The 21,998-nt window shown below is 50.1% G+C and overlaps 5 protein-coding genes across 5 annotated transcripts; 2 read left to right on the forward strand and 3 right to left on the reverse strand.

The window, feature by feature from the left end:
• Positions 1-6,976: 6,976 nt before the first annotated feature.
• SEPMUDRAFT_150996 (uncharacterized protein) lies at positions 6,977-8,427 on the forward strand. Its single transcript, XM_016906531.1, has 4 exons — positions 6,977-7,103; positions 7,199-7,233; positions 7,316-7,509; positions 7,661-8,427. Exons 1-4 carry the CDS (start codon positions 7,016-7,018, stop codon positions 8,319-8,321), a joined length of 978 nt encoding a protein of 325 aa, XP_016758013.1. The 5' UTR covers positions 6,977-7,015; the 3' UTR covers positions 8,322-8,427.
• Positions 8,428-8,682: 255 nt separating this feature from the next.
• On the reverse strand, positions 8,683-11,781 carry SEPMUDRAFT_150997 (Peptidase_M1-domain-containing protein). The gene has a single exon (XM_016906532.1). It carries the CDS (start codon positions 11,589-11,591, stop codon positions 8,955-8,957), a length of 2,637 nt encoding a protein of 878 aa, XP_016758014.1. The 5' UTR covers positions 11,592-11,781; the 3' UTR covers positions 8,683-8,954.
• Positions 11,782-13,143: 1,362 nt separating this feature from the next.
• On the forward strand, positions 13,144-14,843 carry SEPMUDRAFT_150999 (uncharacterized protein). The gene has a single exon (XM_016906533.1). It carries the CDS (start codon positions 13,368-13,370, stop codon positions 14,736-14,738), a length of 1,371 nt encoding a protein of 456 aa, XP_016758015.1. The 5' UTR covers positions 13,144-13,367; the 3' UTR covers positions 14,739-14,843.
• Positions 14,844-15,095: 252 nt separating this feature from the next.
• On the reverse strand, positions 15,096-16,378 carry SEPMUDRAFT_158127 (DUF427-domain-containing protein; the record flags this gene model as incomplete). The annotated part of the gene is made up of 2 exons (XM_016907771.1): positions 15,096-16,115; positions 16,203-16,378. The coding sequence occupies 2 exons, from the start codon at positions 16,376-16,378 to the stop codon at positions 15,119-15,121; spliced, it is 1,173 nt and encodes a 390-aa protein (XP_016758016.1). The 3' UTR covers positions 15,096-15,118.
• A 215-nt stretch (positions 16,379-16,593) lies between these two features.
• Positions 16,594-21,953, reverse strand: SEPMUDRAFT_90781 (RhoGAP-domain-containing protein). Its single transcript, XM_016910536.1, has 2 exons — positions 17,734-21,953; positions 16,594-17,679 (listed from the first exon to the last, which is right to left on the reverse strand). The coding sequence occupies exons 1-2, from the start codon at positions 21,632-21,634 to the stop codon at positions 17,171-17,173; spliced, it is 4,410 nt and encodes a 1,469-aa protein (XP_016758017.1). The 5' UTR covers positions 21,635-21,953; the 3' UTR covers positions 16,594-17,170.
• Between the last annotated feature and the right edge of the window lie 45 nt (positions 21,954-21,998).

Genomic DNA, 21,998 nt, shown 5'->3' on the forward strand with positions numbered 1-21,998 from the left:
ACCGTTTTCAAGCTAAGGCTCTACTTTGCTTGTAGGAAGTAACGGAAGCTTTTCTTATATAGGAGTTCGAAGTCTCTAATATACTAGCGATTTACGCAAAACGGGTAACCTTATAACAGAAGGATATAAAACTTTGTCGCTAGATTCGGAAGCGCTTCGTAGGAGAAGCGAATTCAAGTGCCGAGCTTTAATCTTATAGCAATTCGCCGACTACGTCTATCGACTATATACTCCTAATATCGTTTTCGAGGCTAGTACTTAAAGAATTAGTACTAGATATATAAGATAACCCGAAAACGAGCTTCCGTAAGATGTTGTCTCCCGTACTAATTATATCTATATAAATCTCTAGGTCTCTTGTTTACGGGCTAGGCACTGCTTATACGGTCGTTATATCAATATTTCCTATTTCCGGCGATCTTACTTTACTATTTCTTACTTCTATTGTCCAAAAACGGCAGGTGCCTACCCTACGTAGACAAAGAATCCCTCGCTTCTAATTGGTCGCGCCCCTAGACCCTAAATTCCGCCGCCTTCAAAGGTATTCCCTACTTCTAAAAAAACCTAACTTGCGACATTAATATTAGTTATTGACCCCCCTCCTCCCGCCCTGCCCCCTACCCGCTACAACCCCTCCTAGCCTCCGCCTGCTACTCTGCCTACTGCTCTGCCTACTACTCTACCTACTGCTCTACCTACTATACCGCCTACTGCTACTATCGTTATAGTGCCGTTACTCGTAGCGCGCCGTAAGCTTTTAATCGCTAGAAAGGTACTACGAATATCTAGAAAGAGACTCCCTAGCGTAACGGGTAGAAAAGGGCTTCTATCCGTAGGTATAAAGAAAAATCAAAAAAAGAGAGGTAGTAAGTATACCTAGTCGGCAGACGTAGTCGGTATATATAGTCGGTATATACTAATATTTCTTTTAGAGGGAGCTTTGTAGGAGATTAAAAAATGCTAGACGGAGGTTATAAACTATATCCTAAAGCTCGCGTTCGTACGTATCGTTAGGGATACTATTATCCTTTTTACCGAAGACTACCTTCCTATACGGATCCAAGCGAGCGTACTCGGTATCCTCTAGGAACAGTACGAGAGTATAGTAACGAAAGTCTTTTCGTTAGCTAATCTTCTCGCTATCTACTATAAGCGAGTTATAGTAATAGCAAAAGATCTCGAATGTCTTCGTAGGCTGCTGAAGGAGTAGAATATCTAGCTAGACAATTACGTAATTGCTCCCTATAGCTCTAGCCTAGTTAACCCGAGTACGATATATAAGCCTCGATTAAAGACGAAGAAGACGAAATCGAAGCTAACTCTAAAGAAGCCGACTGCGAAGAAGAGAAAGAAGACTCCTACGTCCTTAAGCGAAGACAAGAGCTTAGATAATCCCGATAACCCTAGCGCTTAAACGGGTACTTAAACCGGTACTAGTAGCTAGACAGACGCCAATAATTAAGATCCTTCTAGTACCGATTAGGATAATAGCGATACCGGTAGCTAGATAGACGGGAACAATCAAGATCCTCCTAGTACCGATTAGGATAATAGCGATACCGGTAGCTAGACAGACGGGAACAATCAAGATCCTCCTAGTACCGATTAGGATAATAGCGACACCGGTAGCTAGACAGACGGTAACAATCAAGATCCTCCTAGTACCGATTAGGATAATGTAGATACTAGTAGCTAGATAGACGGGAACGATTAAGATCCTCCTAGCGCCGATTAGGATAATATAGATACTAGTAGCTAGACAGACGGGAACGATTAAGATCCTCCTAGCGCCGATTAGGATAATAGGGGTTTAAACGATTTAGACGGTAAGAAGCAGGCGACTATCGTAATTTCGAGCGGTAATAAGAGCTCGGAATACGATCTAGATACTAATCCTAGCGTTTAAACTAGTTATCCTCTAGCTAATAAGGAGAATGCTTAGGACGATAATACGGTACCCCTAACGACAGAGGATGAATATCTCTAGGCTCTCCTCGATTATATTAATACTTAAGAAGAAGAAGACGAGGAGATAGCTTCCGAGAATTTAAATTTTCCTTTTAGGTAACTAGGTATACCGCTTAGTTAAGTAGATTTTCAGTATAGCGACGAGGATATAGGTACCTAGGATCAAGATATCTCGCTTAGCTAAGACTACAATCCTTTCGATTATCCAGATTTGGAGGAGACGGGTCCTAATTCTCTCTAGGAGAGTCGACTAGATATAGAGAGAGAGGATAAAGAAGAGGAGTCGTAGTAGGAGTTTAACGAGGAGATAATAGAATTAGAGGATATAGCAAGGGCAGCGTATACGGTAGCTATAGATTAAGCGAATAATCGGGATACGTAAGAATTCGTAGCTAGGGGAAGTATCAATAAGATACTAAGTATACTTATAGAAGAGCCTATTACCGAACGAGACAGACTAGAGACAGAAATTTCAGCTCGCTTTATCCTTAGAGCTACTTGTTTAAGGACCCTATTATTAATAAGGATAGAGCCGGCTTTCTAAGCGGCCTAGCGAAGAATAGAGATATATAAGGCCTAGAGAGTAAGGCAGCAGTATATAGTAACCGAAAGTCGGTTTAAATACTAGATACGCGTTCTAGCTAGGCTAGAGAAGGAGATATTGAAGCATTTACTATAAGCCTAAGATCTGAAGTAATTTGGTTTTTCTAATTTTCGTAGTCGGTAGGTATAGTCAGCAGGTATTATTAGCTATAGAAGGAGATGTCGAAGTACTTACTATAAACTCCTGAATTAATTTGCTTTTTCCTAATTCTCGTAGTCGGTAGGTATAGTCGGCAGCTATTGTTAGCGAGTTCAGGTAGTACGGTATATACAAGGCTTATTACTGTTCTAGAAGCGCTTACTATGTTTATTCTATATCTAGAAGAGGTTTTACGTAATACCTATCGCAATACCTATTAGGTATACCTATTGGGTTTTTTCCGTTAGGTTGTACCTAGCTTATAAGCTAGGTACCTACCTTATTTGCGGAGTTAGGTATTAACGTTAGGTTGTACCTAACCTATACCTAACCTAACCTATAACGAGGCCTAATTAAGTATATATTCCTTGAAGTCGGACTAGGAAGGGGCGTTATAGGCCGGTTAGGATCGGAGTAAGTCTATAAACCGGTTCTATTAGGACCTCTGTTCGGTCGCTATCTATTCTTCTCCGAGTTCAATCTTGGTCTAGGCGTCTATATAGTAAGCTAGGGCCCTTCGGAAGATTCGTTTGCAGTCGTCTCGCTATTCGATCTAGTTATATCTATTCTTTCCTTCGAATATATAAGGGTTCCGTAGCTTAGGAATAAATTAGGCTAACGATAGGCTAGGATAGCCTAGAATAGGGTCGAGTCTATCGGTTAGAAGTACTCCGGTTAGAGTTTAGATTATCGCGTCGGATTATTTAAGTTACTAGAGCAACTTAGCGCGTTCCTCCCTAGCTTAGTTTACTCGAAGGAGTTGTTAGGCCTTTATAGACTCTACTTCTTCGGCTTCTAGCTAAAGTGCGACGTCTACTTCCGTTAGGGTACTAGTTACTACCGAATCCTAGGTACTCGATCCTAAGCGTATAGTATTCTTTGGACCTATATTTAGAGATACTTCCTTATACGACAAAGAAGCGATTCGTATATAAAAGGATAAGATATATAGGCTAAAGTATCTATTAGAAAAGTACTACTCGAATCGCTTAGGAGAAGGATAGGAATACGTCTTCTCCCTCTGTTTATAAGTGTATTCTTAGAGTACCCGGAGTCTCGGGCCTCTCGGGTCTAATTTAGAATATCTCGATTTGAGATCTCTTATTCTAACTCTTCCTAAACTATCTTAAGTCAGCCCTAGCGGTAAAGGTTTGGCATAAACCTTCTTAAGTCGCGGTAACCCGTTCTAGCCCGTCTTAGGTGTTTCCGGGCTATTCCGGGTCTGTCCTAAGATGTCTGTATCGCTGTCTAGTCTAGATCCTAATAGTAGTATAGTAGTAGAGATACGCCTCTTATACGTCTCGACTTATCCTTCGAGGATACAAGTATAGTATACCTAGATAGGCAAAGGTATATCGCCGTTAAGATTAGTATCTAGAGATTGCGACTCTCCTCTAATACCTTCTCTTTTTTCGACACTTGCTCTTTAGATACGGTAACCCTACGAACCGTATTCGCCTTGTCGCGGCTTACATAGTTAGAGTATATAGAGTCAGTTGCGATATATCCCTTCTTCTTATAGGAGTAATATTCTAGGTTCTTATACCTATATACCGTCGACAGCGTTATAGTCGATAAGGTACGCCCGTCGCGTAGGGCCCTACTCTTACTCCGATCCTATCGATCGTAGTTTCGCGGTACGTCGCTCTCGGTACGCTTGCGTTTGCCCTACGCGCTATAGTCGCGCCGATAGGGCTCGTCCTTAGTATAGACTACTAGGGCGTTATCTGCTTGTTCTAGGCGCCTTACTAGGTTTACGAGCTCTACTCGCGTATTAGGGATAGTATATCCCTTAACGATATCCCTACGTAGCGACGGCTTTAACTTTACGAGGAAGTAGCGTATTAGCTACGCTTGCGTATAGTTAAACTAGGCTTCTAGATAACTAAGCTACGCTACAAAATAACGGACGCTCTAGTCCGGACCTTAACGTACCCTTTTATACTCGATTATTACGCCGATCTAACGGTTTAACTAATCGCCGACGGTATTGCGGAGCTATCCCTTAAATTCCTCCTAAGTATAGTCCTCGGGGATTATATCGGAATACTCGTCGTACTATATCTCCTACGCTTCGCCTACGAGCTATATAATACTATATAGGACCTTGTCTTAGTCAGTTCGATATTCTTAGAGGGCGCTAAGGAAGACGACCTCGAGGTGCCTAATAAAGTTATAACATTCCTTATCGGTATCTCCTTTAAACGGCTTAGGTTCTCGAATCTTAGAGCCCCTATATAGAGAGTAGGTACGCGACGGGTTCGTAGCCTGTCCGCGTACGTTACGTAGGTCCGTCGACCTAAGGTCTTCCTCGAGTCCGTTAAGAAGATCGGGCTCGGTATCGTCGTTATCTATAGTAACTATAATAGCTAGGGTTAGTACTCGGCCCTAAATTTGCTCCTATAGACGTTAGTTTTCCCTCTTAAGGGCCTAAACTTCTAACTCTATACGGAGACGCTAATTTGCCTCCTCGAGCTATATACGTCTAGTATACGGGTTAGCTACGTAGGCCTCCGGCTAGGTAGGAGCCTCCTCGAAAGGAGTCTCCTCTAGGTTCCCGTCTGCCTAGGTATTTATAGAGCCCGATACTGTCTCCTCGGAAGGTTAGGCATCCTCGTCTACTTCGCCGATAACGTAGCCCGCCTACGCTATAGCTACGGCGCGGTCGCGTTACTATCGTAGGGCTATAGGACCTCTATAGATTACTACCCTTTAGAAGGATAGAAGAATTAGAAATATAAGAGTAGAGTATATATAGTAATATATAGAGCGTCCTTCCTACTATATAGGAAAAGGAACAAACTAATTCTTATCCTTCGGAAAGGAGAGAGCGGCGTCGTATAATATACCTCTACGCTAAGTATACGTAGGCGCTACGCTATATAGGCGGTCGCCTAATAGCTAATCGCCCGACGACTCGGATTGTACTGCTTCTATAGCCTGTCCTGCCTTAGGCTAACGTTCCTTAGGCTTAAATACCTAACCGCCTTCTAGAGCTATATACCTCTAGGCCTAGCTGTTATATGTACTAAGGTTCGAATAATATAGTTATCTACGTCTACAGTAGTAGAGGAGAGAGAGTAGACGTATTATAGTAGTAGATTCTTTCTTCGAGTTGCTATAGCGACGGCTTTATTATATAGGTAACTTATTATTAAGACAACGGATCCGGCGACAAAGAGAGAGGTAAGGTAGCGACGGATGCGGCGGTAACGGCGAGGTAGGCGGCGAGCGTGTAGCGAGTGTGTATGGTAGTATATAGTAGGTAGAAGGGTAGAAGTAGTAGGAAGATAAAGCCAAAGAAAGCCGGGGGTAACGTGTGGCGGCTGGCCACTTTGGGCTTCCGTCCCACTGGGACTGGCCAGGGGGAGAGCAGGTGTCTCTGCCCAACCACAGCCAGTACATGTAGGTAGTCAGCCACCTTCGACTGCGTGACCCCCCCACCTCCTGCTATACCTTACTACCTCCTAGGAGGTATACCAACTCTGATACATCTACGACTGCTCCGGCAGCAACACCCGTCGTCGCCAATGCACTTCCGAGACGCCTACTCCCTCCCTCACCGGCGTCACCTCACGGCATGATGGGTCCGTCCGGCAAATTCTATAGACCCCCACGCTCTTCTCGACTGCTTCCACGTCTACTGGCGACGGAGTGATGGCGCAAGAGAGCTGGCAATTCGGGCTTTTCAGAACCGGAGGCTAGAAGCATCAATAGCATGATTCCTCACTCATGCTTCATGGAGAATACACCCGAGTGCGGACACCAGCTTATGGTGGAGGCAGAATGGGGTATAGAGTAGGCTGAATGTTCAGTCAAGGGACACTACAGGAGCAAGACGCGCTTTGGTTGGAGTCCTCGAGGGCGGGAAATTTGTGGCAAGGCAAAGACAGGTGACTATATCGGAATGGAGCACCATGTGAAAGCACCAGAGCGTGGTGAGATGATTTCTTCCTGAGCAGCCCTCTAAGCTGGTTATGTACTCTTGAGGCTTCCAAGACGGCAATCAGATGCTGCTTGCATAGATGATGATACCTCGAGCGAAATGATCTTCTGCTGTCAAAATTCGTCTCTTTCTTGCGATTTCATGAATTCCGTCTGTGTGGCCTTTTGCTTCCTCTGCTTTGGCGAAACAGTGGTGAAGGTTTCATAGGGCTGAGGAAGCGAAGGAAAGCTATGTACATGTGCCGAGGCAATATCTAAAACTTCATGTACCATCGGTTAACGAGATGTCCATGAACGATTCATCCCAGCAAGCATATATTCGTCGTTGTTAGTGTGTTGTCGCTCACAGACACAGCAGAGATGGCGTTGGAACGAGCCACGACAGTGCGACAGGTTGATTCCCATACCTACAGTGCCGACTTTGCAGAAGACTGGTGTATAGGATCCGGTATGTCAATATCAGACCTACCTTACCAACCTACCTACCGCGCCATCCCGTCCTCGTACAGATCACATGCTGATTACTGTACTTGTTGGGCACAGTTCCTCACGGTGGCTATGTCACGACAACAATCCAAGTGAGTACAATCCGCACGTATCATCCGCATATATCGGTAGAAATACTTCATCTTAACCATCACCACCCTAACTGATCGCCAGAAAGCTGTGAAAAAGCACTTCGAAACCACCCTCAGCGACCAAGACCAACCCCATATTCTCGCCTTACATCTCGATTTCCTTCGAAGAACACAGACGGGCCCCGCCACATTCACCATCAAGGACGTCAAACTGGGGCGGCAAACCTCTGTTGTTCATATCTCGCTCTCTCAAGATGGGCGTGAAGAAGTTGTTGGGTGAGTCTGTCATCATTCCTGTCTCCCCGATATACAGTTTCGACCGATTGAGATCAAGACTGTACAATTGACTTGGAAGTGCTTCTCTCTTCCATCGCCCCACAATCCCAAAAGCAAAAATGATGTCTACCTAACACCCCATCCCCACCAGCTACTGCACCCAAACCAACCTCACCAAAGAATCCGGTCTTTCCTTCTCCACAAACTGGACCCCTCAACCTCCTATCACCCCTCTAACCTCCACCCTCACCGCCCTCTCCCTAGGTCAAGACCCCGCCTGGACCGAACTCTCCGACTGGCCCAACAGCAACTTCCGCAAAGCAACCCGCCAAATCCGCTCCTTCTTCCCCCGCGCAGGCCAACCCTCCCAAAACATCTACGACGAATGGATCTGTCTACAAGACCCCTCCGAAAACTGGACAAACGACAATCTCGGTTTCCTAATCGATCTCTTCCCCCAAATTCTCGAAACCTACATCTTACAAGGTTTCGATCAATATAATCCCACTCTCCTCGAAACCCCTTCCGGAAGAACTTTGCGTGAAAGCAAAAAATCCGAAACCCCGTTTTGGTATCCGACGGTATTGTTGAATTTGGATGTGAAGAAATTGTTGCCGCAGGGGGGTGTGAGATTTTTGTCTACGAGATTACAGACAAAGGTGATTCGGGAGGGGAGATATGATTTGGAGGTGGTGGTGTGGGATGAGATGGGGGAGGTGGTGGCGTTGAGTCATCATGTGTGTTTTGTGGTGAGTGCGGAGAGGAATTTGAGGAAGAGGAGGACGAGGGAGGAGGGAGGGAGTAAAATTTAGGAAGAAGAAGAACTACCTGTGGAGGTGAAATGAAGGTAGATAGATGTTTGTGAGAGAAGAAGATATAAAGTCGCTACGAGCCTGCTTCTGCGATATTGGAATCAAGTATGTGAAGTTGATCCTTCTCCATCTGATAATTCAAGAGTATCTTATCAACGATGGGGAACTAGGTGTACCAGATACAGGAGTATACCCATCAACGTCCAACGTCGACCAAAGTAGAGCTTGCTTAAGATCTTAGGGTTACCTAAAACCAGTGGGACGACAACAACGACAACGGCGACACGTATTCAACAAATTCAAATACTGGTAGCCAGATAACGAGGCAATCAGGTACATATCAGCAAGCATACTGTCATGTGTCGTGATGATCCATTTTGATATATGCACATGCCCTATGTAACCGATTTCATGAACCAGTGTACTACTAGCAAGACTTTTGTACACCTTCTACACATACTCAATCACAGGGTCATTGACCGGAATGTCCGAGCAGCCAGTATCGTTGCCACTCTTGCGCTCCTCACCACTGATATTTTCACTGATTCGAACATCACCATCGAGGGCGAGATAATGTGCGGTATTGGTAAAGTCCACGACTCCGACCGTGTTGCTGTACAGAGTGCGCCCACACTACAAGTACTTCTTCTCCTTCAGCCATTGCTCCACGGCCACCTTGTCGCGCTGCAGCCAGCCAATCTTGGCCTTGATGGCATCAAAGCTCTGCGCGAGATTCCTGTCGAAGCCTTTGGTGCTCTTGCCCTCAAAGAACTTCTCGACATCGCGTAGTTGCTCTTCCTTGGTGAAGCTTGAGGTGGCCATGGACACGGTAGACCCCAGCAATGTGAACGAGGGAGGCATCTTCGCCTTGAGAAGATCCCAATTCTCCTTCATCCAGGCCCAGAAGGCTTCAATGCCTTCTTGATGAGCACGTAGACCGGCAAGTGGAAGGTAGATGTCTTGTTCCTTGACGCTCTTCGAGATGGAGTACGCGAGGGTGCGTTGAATGAGTTCCGGGTCCTTGGCACGGCCGAGGGAGCGGAGGGCGGCGTTGCGCTCGTCTGATGATGTGGCAGTCTCATACTCCTTCACCAGAGCGTCGTACTCCTCCTTGCCTCCATACTGCAACACGACGGCGTAAACTGCGCCGCGCAAGTTGGGGTGGAGAGCCTTGCGATCGCCTGCGACGAACTTCTTAAACATGTCGAATGCGGCAGCCTTGGTCGTGTCGTCTCCAGCAGAGGCGGCGTTGCCAAACATGAGACCCTTGAACTGCTGCTCAATGTGTCCTTCATTCCCAGTAAAAGTCCATCCCAATTCGTGTGCCTTCTTGCTCGAAAGGTCGCGCTGGAACGTCTTGAGCGCATCTCTGACCTTCTCATCCTCGAACATCCAGGTAGCACGAAGGGCGCCGATTCGAGCAGTGATCTCGTCCCACACTACCATATCAGGCTCCTTGTCGAAGCCTTGCAGCAGCGAAAGAAGACCGTCCGTCTTCTGGTACCCAGCAGCCGAAAGCGCACCAGCATCGGCAATCATACCTGCGCGATCCTCGACGGAGAGCAGACCTGCCTTTGCGTTCTCGCCGAGTTTCTGTAATCGTTCCGCAGGGTAAGAGGTGCGGTAGATGCCAGAGTGATCGGCGTTGAGCTTGTAAAAGTCAAGGTCAGGCACCTTGAAGTCGCCCTCGCGCTTGTTGAGTGTGAGCTCCTCGTCGATGCCGTTCTTGGATCGGAGACCGAGAAATACTGGGAAGAGCGTCTGGTCCTCCTCAGGCTTCACATCAGCAGTACGCAAGAAACGGTTCTGCTTGACGTGGATGGAACTGTTCTTGGCATCCTCTGTGACCGTGATGACGGGGAAGCCGATGTTCTTTGTCCAGATATCAGCGATACGCTCCACGTCTTTCCCGCTGGCCGCGCTCAGGGCCGCCCAAAGGTCGCCAGTTGTGGTGTTGCCGTAGGCGTGCTTCTTTAGGTACTGTCGAATCCCCTCCATGAAGACGTCCTCACCGAGATACTTGGAGATCATGCGGAGCACACATGAGCCCTTGGAGTACGAGATGGCGTCGAAGATCTGATTAATCTCGTCAGCACGCTTGACAGGCACCTCGATTGGGTGCGAGCTTCGAAGAGAGTCCAGGCCGAGGGCAGATTGAAGGTTGTCAGTCACGTAGCCTTCCCAGACTTTCCACTCTGGGTAGAAGACGTTGCAGCTGTACCACGACATCCAGGTGGCGAAACCCTCGTTCAACCACAGACCGTCCCAGAAGTCCATGGTGACCAAGTTGCCGAACCACTGGTGAGCCAACTCGTGCTGGACAACTTCGGCCACACGCTGCTTCGTCGAGGCACTGACGTGCTTGTCATCGAGCAGCAGATCGACCACGCGGTACGTGACAAGACCCCAATTCTCCATGGCGCCCGCCGAGAAGTCAGGAATGGCAACCATGTCCATCTTTGGCAGCGGGAATTCGCTGGCGAACTGCTTCTCGTAGAAATCGAGAGTCTGCGCTGCAAGCTTCAGGGAGAATTGGCCATGTTCAATGTTTTTATCCGGGGTGCAAAAGACTCTGACAGGTACACGGAAATCATTTGTCTCCACCACCTGTAGCTCTCCCACGATGAAGGCGAGGAGGTATGTGGACATCAGAGGTGTCTTGTTGAAAGTGACTGCCTTCTTGCCATTATCGAGCTTCTTCGTGCTTGCCTCATCCATGTTGCTCAAGCAAGTCATCTTCTCGTCTGCGATCAAGGTGACGGTGAAGGTGGCCTTCAGCGCTGGCTCATCAAAGCATGGAAAGGCTCGCCGACAGTCGGTAGGCTCCATCTGTGTAGTAGCAATGTATGCATCCTCCCCATTCGCACCCTTGTAGGATGATCGGTAGAAGCCAGCCATGTTGTCGTTCAGCGTGCCCGTGAAGGTGTGGATGAGCTTCGCCTTCTGACCAGCGGGAATGGACTGCTCGAAGTCGATCTTGGTGGTTTGGCTATCCTCATCGTGGCTGAGAGTGGGCGACGATGTGATGGTCTGTCCTCCAGCTTGAATGGTGGTCGACTTGATATCAATCTCCAACGAGTTCACCGAGATGGACTTGGTATCCTCTACCACATCCAGGTCGACCTCGACTGTGCCTTCATACTTGAACGTCTCGAAGTTGGGCTCGAGCGTAAGGTTGTAATGAAGCGGCTTGACGTTCTTGGGCAGCACCTCGCGGCCTTTGGAGATGTCCATGTTGGCATCGGCCGTATCTGCCTCTCTACGACACATGGCGGATCGTCGACTGGAACAGTATCGCTGGTAGGCTGGTGTTTGGCGAGGAAATCGTTCGAAGCGGGTCGGCTGCTGGTGGAGAAGGGGGGAGCGAGCTGGTCTATGAAGCTGTATGGGTTGTATCGGGTGGTTGTGGTGGTGGTGGTGTCTCGTCAAGGAGGTTGGGGGTGGTGCAAGCTGGACAAGGTGGGAGGGTACTCGCGGTCTGGAGGGGTGACTCCGAAGTGCGGGCAGGCCAAGTCGAAGTGAACGAGCGGACATGAGGCAGGCTTAATGGAGTGACGCAGAGGAACAGCAAGCAACAGAAAAGGTACAGTGGTATATCCAATCAAGGCACAGCTGAAAGTCTCGACCAGTACACGCGTAACAGTACACAAAGTATACCGCGTTTCATCGATTGTTGCACTCTGATGGCGACACGGGCATGTCCCGGACTCACCACCTCCGTGAACGCCGCATTGGACGAGCTCAAATTTCGGAGAGCTTTCCCCCTCTTCTCTACCATCATCATCATCCTCCTCCTCCTCCTCATCTTCATCACCATCATCATCGACGACTGGAGATCATCCAACTGATGAAGAGTCATCTCACTGCCGCTCTATGCGCTCGCTACCACGATCACGGCTGCATGTCTCGCCCCAAGGGAGGACTGAGGACCAGCAATAGGAATGGTATGGCTGATGCAACATCGAGGATGAAGAGGAGGAATAGCATGGAGAAACCGTCTCTCGAAATGGTAAGGAACACAACGCAAGTCAGTCCTCTCAGTGTGCTCCTCTCTCTATGAGCTCACTGGCGTTCGGCCATCGCGCCGTTTATTGCAAGAACAACCCATTCCACCTTGTTTGAGGTGCCAATGATCTTTGGAGATGACTTGGTGGCCATAAAAAGATGTGGAACAGATATGTGTCCATCCGCTGTGCTCGCTTCTAAATGGCTACGATGAAGGCACGCTAATGGAAGACTGCATTCCGACGATGGGTGTGGCCAGTTGAGAGATGCTTTGCGTCCTAAGGTCTTCAAGGTCTCTTACCTCCTATAGCTTGCTAAAGTTGGTCGTCTTCGCTCCCTCAACTTGCAGGAATCGTCCAAGATCCTGATTTCGATCGAAGCAAACTTCAAGAAGCATACCATTATTATGAGGGAGATACCTTACTCATTGACTTATGCGTTGCGACCAAGGAAAGGCATACAATTTGTATCTGGCACGGCTATGCTTGCTGCGCCGCGATACTGCAACATGAACTCCATTGAATTCAGATCGACTGGTGGCATAGCTGCAGCCTGCAATGGATTGACATATCCTTGAGAAGTCGCCAGGTCACGTGAAAGCGCGTGCTATCTTGGCGTGTTTCAAATTAGCCGCTGCTTCACTCACGAGACCTCACGCGCCAACCAAATTCATTGTCGCACAATGGTATGAACCGCGCTAACATCGGTTGCTTCTCATTGTTGCGCTGCTATTCTGGGACTTGTTCATTGTCGACGAGACAATGAGTGGAGTGCCTTAGACAGGGCGGCTGTGTATTCACGTCTACCTTACCTTCGCAAGTATCTTCACGACAGTTTCTTCTTCCATTCACAACTTCAGAACACCACACACTTCCAGTCTTTTCACTACTTTTCTTGTAATCTTCTAACTCAAGCGCTGTGCGCATTCACATTACTTGCTGGCAAGATCACTCCTTTTTCCTTTACGACAGGAACCACAAAACAGATTCGAAAAACAGCACCAATCACTCTAGCACGAACACCAAGACGAACTCCGCAAAGATGATGTCCCGTAACTTTCAACCATGGGCCATCCTCCCTGTCCTAGTAGTAGCTACAGCCTTCATTCTCTCCTTTCTGGTTGTGTACGCGGGCAACAAACCCGGCTATATGGAGAGCTACAACATCTTCACCCTCAACGCCACCCGCTTTGGCCAGAACGCAGTTGAGAAGATCGACTCCAAGGTCATGGGACTGAACCTTACCAAAATCATCAACAAGCCAGATGACCTCCCCGTCTCGGTCCTGGCCACAGCCACAATCACAAACGCACCCCTCGCTGCCATCACTATAGCGCCTCGCAACCCAGACGGCCTCGACTCGTTCGTCGATGATATCACAGACGGCATCGCTTCTGTCAAAAGCAATGCGGAAGACTCCATCGGCGGAGCAATCACATCCGTTAAATCAGGTATCGAATCCAAAGTCACAGCGGTTGCCTCCGCTGTCGAGTCCAAAGTTGCTTCCGTGGAAGGAATCGTGGCATCCAAGATTTCCTCCGCAATAGCATCTGCTCAGACCATGGTTGTCGACCAGGTCAACGAGACATACTCCGATGTCCTTTCCACCTTGGATCTGCAGGGGTTTTACAGTATTCATCTCCGCACCACCTGTTCAGGCGAGTACAAGACTCCACAAGGAATGAATATTACGGTGGGAGGATCTCCTCTGCCACCAAATGGAACGCACAAGGTGGTTGAAAGATGCAGCAAGCACTCCGCCCTGAACCCCCTCACACTGGTGCGAGTTCTTTTCGAGATTGGAATCTTCTTCACAGGTCTCTGCTTACTAGCATCGCTATGGGCGACTGCATGCTTCTCGCGCAAGAAAGCCATCATCAATGTCCTCCTCGCCCTCCCAGCTCTCGGCTTCCTAGCACTCGCAGCATCAGCAACCCACGGAGTCGCCACCGCCGCTCCAGCAGTCCTCAACTTCCTCGGCTCCGAGCTCGGCGTCGAAGCCAAAGCCGGACAGTCCTTCATCACCCTCGTATGGGCCACCACCATTTTACTCCTCATCCACGCCAGTCTCTGGACAATTCTCGTCTTCACAGGCGAACATTTACCCGAGCTTTCCGCGCTGCGCAGACAACAGAGGGATATCGTCGACGCACACGATGTGGACAAAATGCACGAGTTGAATACTGTGAATTCTGCTGCACAGGGTTATGCGAGAGGTCCGACGGGTCATTCAGATGTTGCTGCTTGGGCTGCTGCTGGGAAAGGTTTTCCTCATGTGAGAAGACTGCAGCATGCGAGAGGACCTAGTGGTGAGAGTGAGGAGACGACGACGACGACGACGACTGTGGAGAGTGAGAAGGCGAGAAAGTATGCTAAGAAGAATTCTTGGTATGTTCGAGGGAATAACGTCTAGAGAGGGAGGTAGGTTGGGTATACCTACCTTTACGGTACCTCTATACATGCATTAGGTTGATAGCGTTTGTCGTAGCAATTTGAAAATTATTGGCATTGGAATCGTGTTTTTTTTTCTCTCTTATTACATAGGTTCGTGGTCGAGTGAGGTCGTCAATCGTCTCTATCAAGTATAGGTTACCTCCCGAGGTAATAGGTATTATGGTGCTGTAAATTACCCGCTTCTTCTCAATCCAGCCTATTAATGATTAATGGCGGACACCAAGTATCTTCTTTTCGTTCCGTGATCGAGCCCGGCTGGTCTTGTGTGTTGTTAACACATCACATCCTCCCCTTCTTCCTCTCTCCTCCCCCCCCCCTTCTTTACCCACACCAAACACATCACTCCTCCGCCGTCTTCACTTCCTCCTTCACAGTCTGCAACGGCTTAGCAAAACTTCCCATATCCAAAATCATCTCCTTGGAATCCGAATTCGGAGGTTTCCCACTAAAAACCGTCCGAGGAGAATCCAAAACTTCGCCATCGACTTCAATTTCGACTTTTTCATTATAAAAACATACTAAACCTTCGATTTTTGCGCTTTCTAACAAGGGGCGATTGTAATACCATACTATATCTTCATATAATACCTTTTTGCCGTTCTTTTTCTTCTTCGTTTCTTTCCCGTTGGGGTCATGATTATTGTCATCATCATCAGGGTCGTCATGATCGTCGTCCGAATCAAGTTCGACATGATAATACTCCGCTTCGCCTTTATACGGACATTGCGTCTTGGTGGGGCTTGGTCTCAAAACAGATGCATCGACTCTCGTCAAAGGTAAATAAAATCGACAAGGAAGGCCCGTTTCGTAAAGATGCATGGAAGAATGTGTATCGGCGACGACTCTGCCGTGGATTTTCACGACGACGTGGCGAGTCGATTGCAGAATGTCGATGCGTTTGAACGGGTCCTTGGGATGTACGAAAATGGGAGTGGATTCTTCGAACCATTGATCCACGCTGGCGAAGTCGATTTTGACGAGTCCTTGGAGCGGTAAGGCTGCGGCGGTGGGGAGTTCGTCGGCGAAACAGAGGACTTTGTCAATGGATTTGTCTCGTACGGTGAGGGTCCAGTGGGTGGCGAGGAGCTCGCTGGCGTCGGATGTGACGGGTTCGCCGGGGGTGATTTGCAGGTCGGCGGAGCGGGCGTCAAAGTACGAGTGCAAGTCCAGGGCGGGGATGTAGAGTTGGGGGTAGTACGGGTGTTCCCAGACGAAGACGGCGCGGGTGGTTTTGATCATGTACACGCCATTGAAGAGGAGTTGGATCAGTCTCGTCGTCGGGAGTGTCTTGTGTGGTCCTTGCGTTCCCAGCCTGAGGGCCAGTTTTCTGAGCTCGCTAGGCAGGGCGTCAGCAGATAATCTACATGTACGATTGGAGTCGTGAATGACTGGATATGTCAACACCAGATGCGGTGGAGCGTACTCGGACATGGTGTGTTTTGGCGCGGCGGCAGGCTCAACGGGGAGATCGCCCATGGACTCCTGCTCGGACTCGTAGTAGGCTCGATATCGGGCGGGAACCAAGGTGCGGCTTGCGTAGGAGAGATATCTCTTGTGTCGGCGAGGTTGGCGGTGGTTGGCGTTGGCATAGGAGGGCATGGCATGGTATGGCTTGAGAAGGCAACCAACGAACCAAAGAGTGGTTCAGCAAGTGGGGCTGATGATGATGACGATGATGATGATGATGATGATGTGAAGTTCCCAGCTAGAACAGATGGAAGCTTGGCTTGTGCCTCTGACTCGCAGAATACCACTCATACCTCCTACCTCACCTCCTAGGCAATTCAATCAGCAGCCTCAGGCTCGTACCGTTGGGACGATCGTTATGGAGTACAGGAGATGTGTTGGAGCATTCTCTGGTAGACTATGTCCACAGTTTTAACGGGCCCCGTAGGCTGCGTAGGGCAGGCAACCTCTTCTTTCGGAAGAAGAATACCACCATAACATCCTGTACAATAAATCCGATCCATGAACACACTCGCACACCTCGAGTCGCCGCCAATTCTAGCAGTCTGGTGCACACCATCTTGCTCCTCGCTCGAACGCTTCTGACAAACTATTATGCACCTGAAAATATCAAAGAACGACAGGGGGTATGATGCTTCATCGCAAATGTCGCCAAAACAAAAACTCGGAGCCAAATTACAATCGCAAGTCCTTCTTCCAGAGTTAAGGTATATTCATCCATCGTAACACTGCCAAATAAGACCTGTCTAACGGCCACGTCACTAGGGTGCGATCGGCAGCTCTTGGCGCGGGCTGATTAGACACGTCAGACAGGTATATTATTCAGTCGTCGTAAGCGAACTTCATTGATCTCGACACGCCATCGTAGCTGTATCGCCCAGGGGTTCGCCTGGTCATCTGTCGAAACGTAGTCATGTCAGTCTGCTAGAAACTGGTGCCATGCTCCTCTCGTAAACGGGACTGGCTCGGCTTTTTAGTCGGTCCCTCGCGGCTGACGGCAAGCATGGTGCTCTCTCGTCTTCTCTGCTTAGTGTCTCGGGGCGATGGTGCCCCGCTTGCCGTGCTGCTATACACTGTAGGCGAGCGAAGGGCGTCATTGAGACTACCATAGCCGCCGTCTCCTTGGGGCGCCATCTGGTACGGGTAGGCCGCATATGTGGGTTGCATGGGAATCATGCCAGTATCATCGTTGGAAGAGCCGCTGCCAGGCTGAAACTGTGTCTGGTTGTATGCAGGTGTAGGCAAGTCCTGGAACATCTGACGACGTGGAGATCGGAGGTCATCGGACGGCGGTGTTTGCACGGCGTGGCCGAAAGAGGCTGCGTTGGACGCTTCTAGCTCGGCTGGCATGCGGAAGATGCTATATTGCTCTTCCACGAACAACGAGATCAGAGGGCCGGGCAGGTTGAGTGTCGGCGAGAATACCAGTCCAACTATTTATGAATTAGTGACACATGTATGCAAATATGATTAGAGGCGGGACTTACGATTTCTGACATTCATCTTGTTGACAAGGACATTATTGACGATAAGGAGCATGAATGCAGAGAGCGCTTCCAGAAGCGCTCGGTTATGTCTTGGCAATCGGTTGACGAGCACGTTCAATGCAGGAACTTTCTCCTCGGCTGGCAACTCCAAACAGTGCAGGAAGTCCAGATGAAGATCTCGCGTGAGGATGCTGGCCGGAAGTTCTCGCAGATACAGCTTCAATAAGCTTGCCACGGCGTGCACGTCGTAATTTTGATGAGCTTCAAGCAGATTGACATCACCCTCGGTATTGAAGCGATCCTTCAGAGCCTTGATAAGAACGTTTGAACCCGAAAGACGGAAAATGCCCTCCTCAGCAACAGCTTGCCTGGCTGTCAGATACTCAATGCACCGATATACGACGGACGGCAGCTCAGTGTCAACTCCAGCAGGCTGCGAGTATGCCACGGCGTCAGCTAGAGACGCGCCAAATACAGCTCGGGTCGAGTATGCATGTTCGTTGACAGCATCCTTTGGCTCCTGATCGGAGGAACCACGACCTCTCGTGAACGGTAGCTGAAAGACGCTACGCTTCTTATCCTTTCCAGGAGTGGGCGGCACCTTCATGCCCCAATTTTCGGTGTCCGAGATGACTTGGAGGTTGGTCGGGCCCGATATGGTTGGGTACGACTGATCTGTTGCAAGCTTGTCGTGAGGCGGCGATGGCGTGTCGCTGCCGCCTCGTGATGTAACGGGCCCCATGATCGGTGCATTGCCAGCGACAGTGTCGTTGTAACCTACGGACTGGAGGTCCACTTTCGCCTGAGCTGCAGCAGCATCCTGACTGAAAGCTGTTGCAGTGCGAAGATCACCCATGGATTTCTGCAATCTCGGACTACGAGCCGCTAGCTCAGTCTTGGCCACTTGAGCTTGCCTGGCAGGCTGCAGACGATCTTCGACTTCTCGATAGTCCACGTAGTGTAGAAGGGCATCGACCCATTGATCACGCTCAGCATCACTCTCGGCGCATAGAACATGGCGCACCAGTGCGCTAGAGTCCTTCTTTTTCGGCTCCAGAATCAAGAACGCATGGCGGAATTGGTTGTCTTCGTCGTCGTGCGCGTTCTGATTCGGGTTCGCCGACTGCTTGCCGATCTGAGCGTTCTGCAGCTTGATGGAACCCAGATGAGCACCTCCAGGGCCCTCAAAGTACTTGAAGAGGGGGCCGTCGAGCACGAAGTAGCGCGCCTTCCAGCCTCCAAAATTCTTACCGCGCTTCGTCAGATATCCTGCCATGTTCGGTCTCAGTCTCAGCGGCGTCACAGCTGGAGAGTCTGGGCGTTTATTCTGCTCGTTCGAAGTGAAGTAGTCACTTTTCTCGGGAGCAAATGCTTCTGTCGACAAAAATTTGCAAAAGATCCTTGCGGCCTTCTCCTCGGTCACACAGTCCATGGTCCGTTCGAAGTAAACGTTGAGAGCCATGCGCCTGGCGTCGATCTTGGCGGGAGCGTGTCCAGTGAACAACGTTTTATCAGGTATGCGATCGCTGATCCGGCATAGGGCCTTGATATCGTAGTCCAACTGCGAAAGTGCCTGATAAGTCTTTTCAACTCGCCAGAGCTCCTTGTGTTGAGATCGCTCGTGTACAGCTAGGGTGAATACGGGATTCTCATCAGCAGCCTTAGACACCAGCATACTAACTCGAGAGCGAACCATGCGTGATGAAGCCGTCTTGACATATATCGACGGAAGCGCGTTTGGCGGCAGGAGCAAGTCCGGGTAGTCTTCTGTCTGGAGGCCCTTGTATATCTCCCCTGGGCTGTGTACCGAGGACTGGTCGCTCGACATAGAAGGCCGCCCTTGATCAGGACTGCCACCATTCATCGGTTTCATGCGGTCAGCTAGATTAGCGAGAGCTTGGAAGTGCGGCGCTTGGGCTGCATAAGCTTTTGCCCTGTCTAGGTGTGGCGACATGAGTGCCATTGGGGTTTGTGGAGGCAGTGGTATCGCTGATCTAGGAGCACGTGGCGACAGTGGAAGGCCTGCGACTCCAGCTCGTGGTGAAAGAGGCATTGAATTAGCCAGTTGCGTGACAGGAGCACGGGGCATTGGTGAATTTGGTGGCCTGTCACCAGGTCGTGGGCTCATGGGCAAGCCAGGGCTGAGCATTGCAGAGGGTGCAGCCAGCGTGCGTGACTGCGAGTCCGATGCGGCTCGATTGTGAACAACCTCGTAAGGATTCGGCTCTGACCATGGTCCATTCAGCCTGGCGGCCTCTGCTACTGCATGCTCAGCCGCACCAGGTTGTGCCACAATTGATGACTCCTCCGCTGCTCGACTCTTACTCTTCTTGTCCTTTTTTGACATACTGCGTTGCTCAGCCTCTTTCTGCGCGAGCACCTCTCTTTCACGGTCATCGTCCTCGCGCGTCTTTCTACGACCTCTGTCCGCAAATTCCGACCTCGCACTTTCTGGGTCTTCTTCGTATTCCGAGTCAGACGCGTCTTCCACATCGTCATTGACACTGGGATCCGGTCTCGTCGTGGGCGGGTCAAGTCTGAGGGGTGCGGGAGGGGCTTTTCGTGTCTTTGGGCTGAAGTTGCCAGTTGCGGACGCGGGCGGACTGCTATGGTAGGAAGACGTGGAATGATTCTTCGAGTGACTGATACTGTTCTTGGGGCTATGCACAGTCTCCGCTGACTTCAGAGACATAGGGGGCGTGCCAGTCGGTGTTCGTTGGACGGTCGCCAAAGCTGCTGCTCGTGTGTCAATCGTGGCAGGCCTCGTATCGTGGTGTATAGTTTGTTGACTGCCAGTCGGACTGCTCGCAACCCCCGCCTGATTCATCAGGTGCGAATTGATAGCATCTTGAGGTGTGTCTGATCGTCCGATGCTATTAGACGCAGACCCAGATCCGTCGCTTGTCTGGAGAGTGTCCACGCTGATGTCTCGGACTGGCGCAGGTATTGGCGTAAGGGGTGATAAAGATTCGCTGGTTTCTCTCGAGTGTCCTTGCACTGTCGGCGCATCGGTAGGAGTGAGTGTGGGCGCAGGAGTCGACTGAGAGATATGGTCCTTGAGCTTCCGCCGATACCGCTCCTTCTCCTTCAAAGACTTTTCCAGGTCCTTATTCAGTCCCAAAATCATTGACCGTTGCTTCTCCACCAGTCGCCATAATTGAGCATTATGCGAAGCTGCCTGTTGCTTCTCCTGCAGCACTTTTTGTAACGCGGCTTCTGCTGACCCAGCGGCAGCGATCAGCGCAGCTGCATCCTGCGGCCCTTGGGATTCCTGAGACACTCTGAAAGCATTAGTGGTTCCTGAATTGATAGGCCTGTGGTTCGACATGGAGGACACAGAGGAGACTGTCGAATCAATCGAGGCAGTCCTCTGCGCCATCATAGGAATGCGGTCGTGAGGTGCAGGCCGAATGGCAGCCTGGGGGTTCGACATGATGGTCGGGGCGCTGCGGAGGAAGGTCTGATGTGCAGGGTCCAGCTTCGGCGGAGCTTCTTGTTGCTGCTGTTGCTGCTGCTGATGATGAGGCGACTGAACCTGGCCTATGGACCGCTGTTCTTCCGTTACAGCCTCGCGTGTGATGGCTTGGTGCAGCTCATCATCATTTCCCCTGACGACTTTCTTCGCCGGATTGGGTTTGCGGACCGAAAGGGAGGGTGCTGCCTGCGTGATAGGCGATTGCTGATGCGGCTGCTGGTGGTGGCCTCGTGAGCTCGCGGGTGAGATTAAGGGCGAGGATATCGTTTTCTGCCGCACGCTCTGCAGCCCGTTTGCTGGCTCTCGTGAGGCGTGTGAATGTTGCAACGAGTCCGAGATGGTTGGCCCATGCGTGCCAGTAACAGAGCCAGTAGTTGTGACAGAGGCGGTGGATGCAGCGGCCGGCCACTGCAAGGGTGCTGCCATAAGAAGCTCGTCACCTCCCCGACGCCGAATTGGGCGCTGCGAGGGAGGAGGTTGTGACTAGGATGGAAGCGCAGAGCGACTACTGGCCAGTCAGCTTTCGGAGATCATGTGCGGCGCCTATACAACCAGGTAGGTGCGGCAGCGGTGATAGCGCGTCTGTCACTGCACAGTGCACTCGATCAATGCATACCGGATGCCGCGGGACGGACGTGAGGGCATCTGTTGGGCGCGCAGTGGTTGTCGGTGGTCCAAGACCGACCTGGTGGTGGTGGTGGTGATGTTGGTGGTGGTGGTCGTCTGAGGGGAGAAAGTGAAGGTCGTGGATATTTCGTTCCAAAGTCGGTCGCGACAGCGCACTGCTGGG

The sequence above is a fragment of the Sphaerulina musiva genome (assembly GCF_000320565.1).
Source record: "Sphaerulina musiva SO2202 unplaced genomic scaffold SEPMUscaffold_9, whole genome shotgun sequence".
NCBI classification, from domain to species: domain Eukaryota; kingdom Fungi; phylum Ascomycota; class Dothideomycetes; order Mycosphaerellales; family Mycosphaerellaceae; genus Sphaerulina; species Sphaerulina musiva.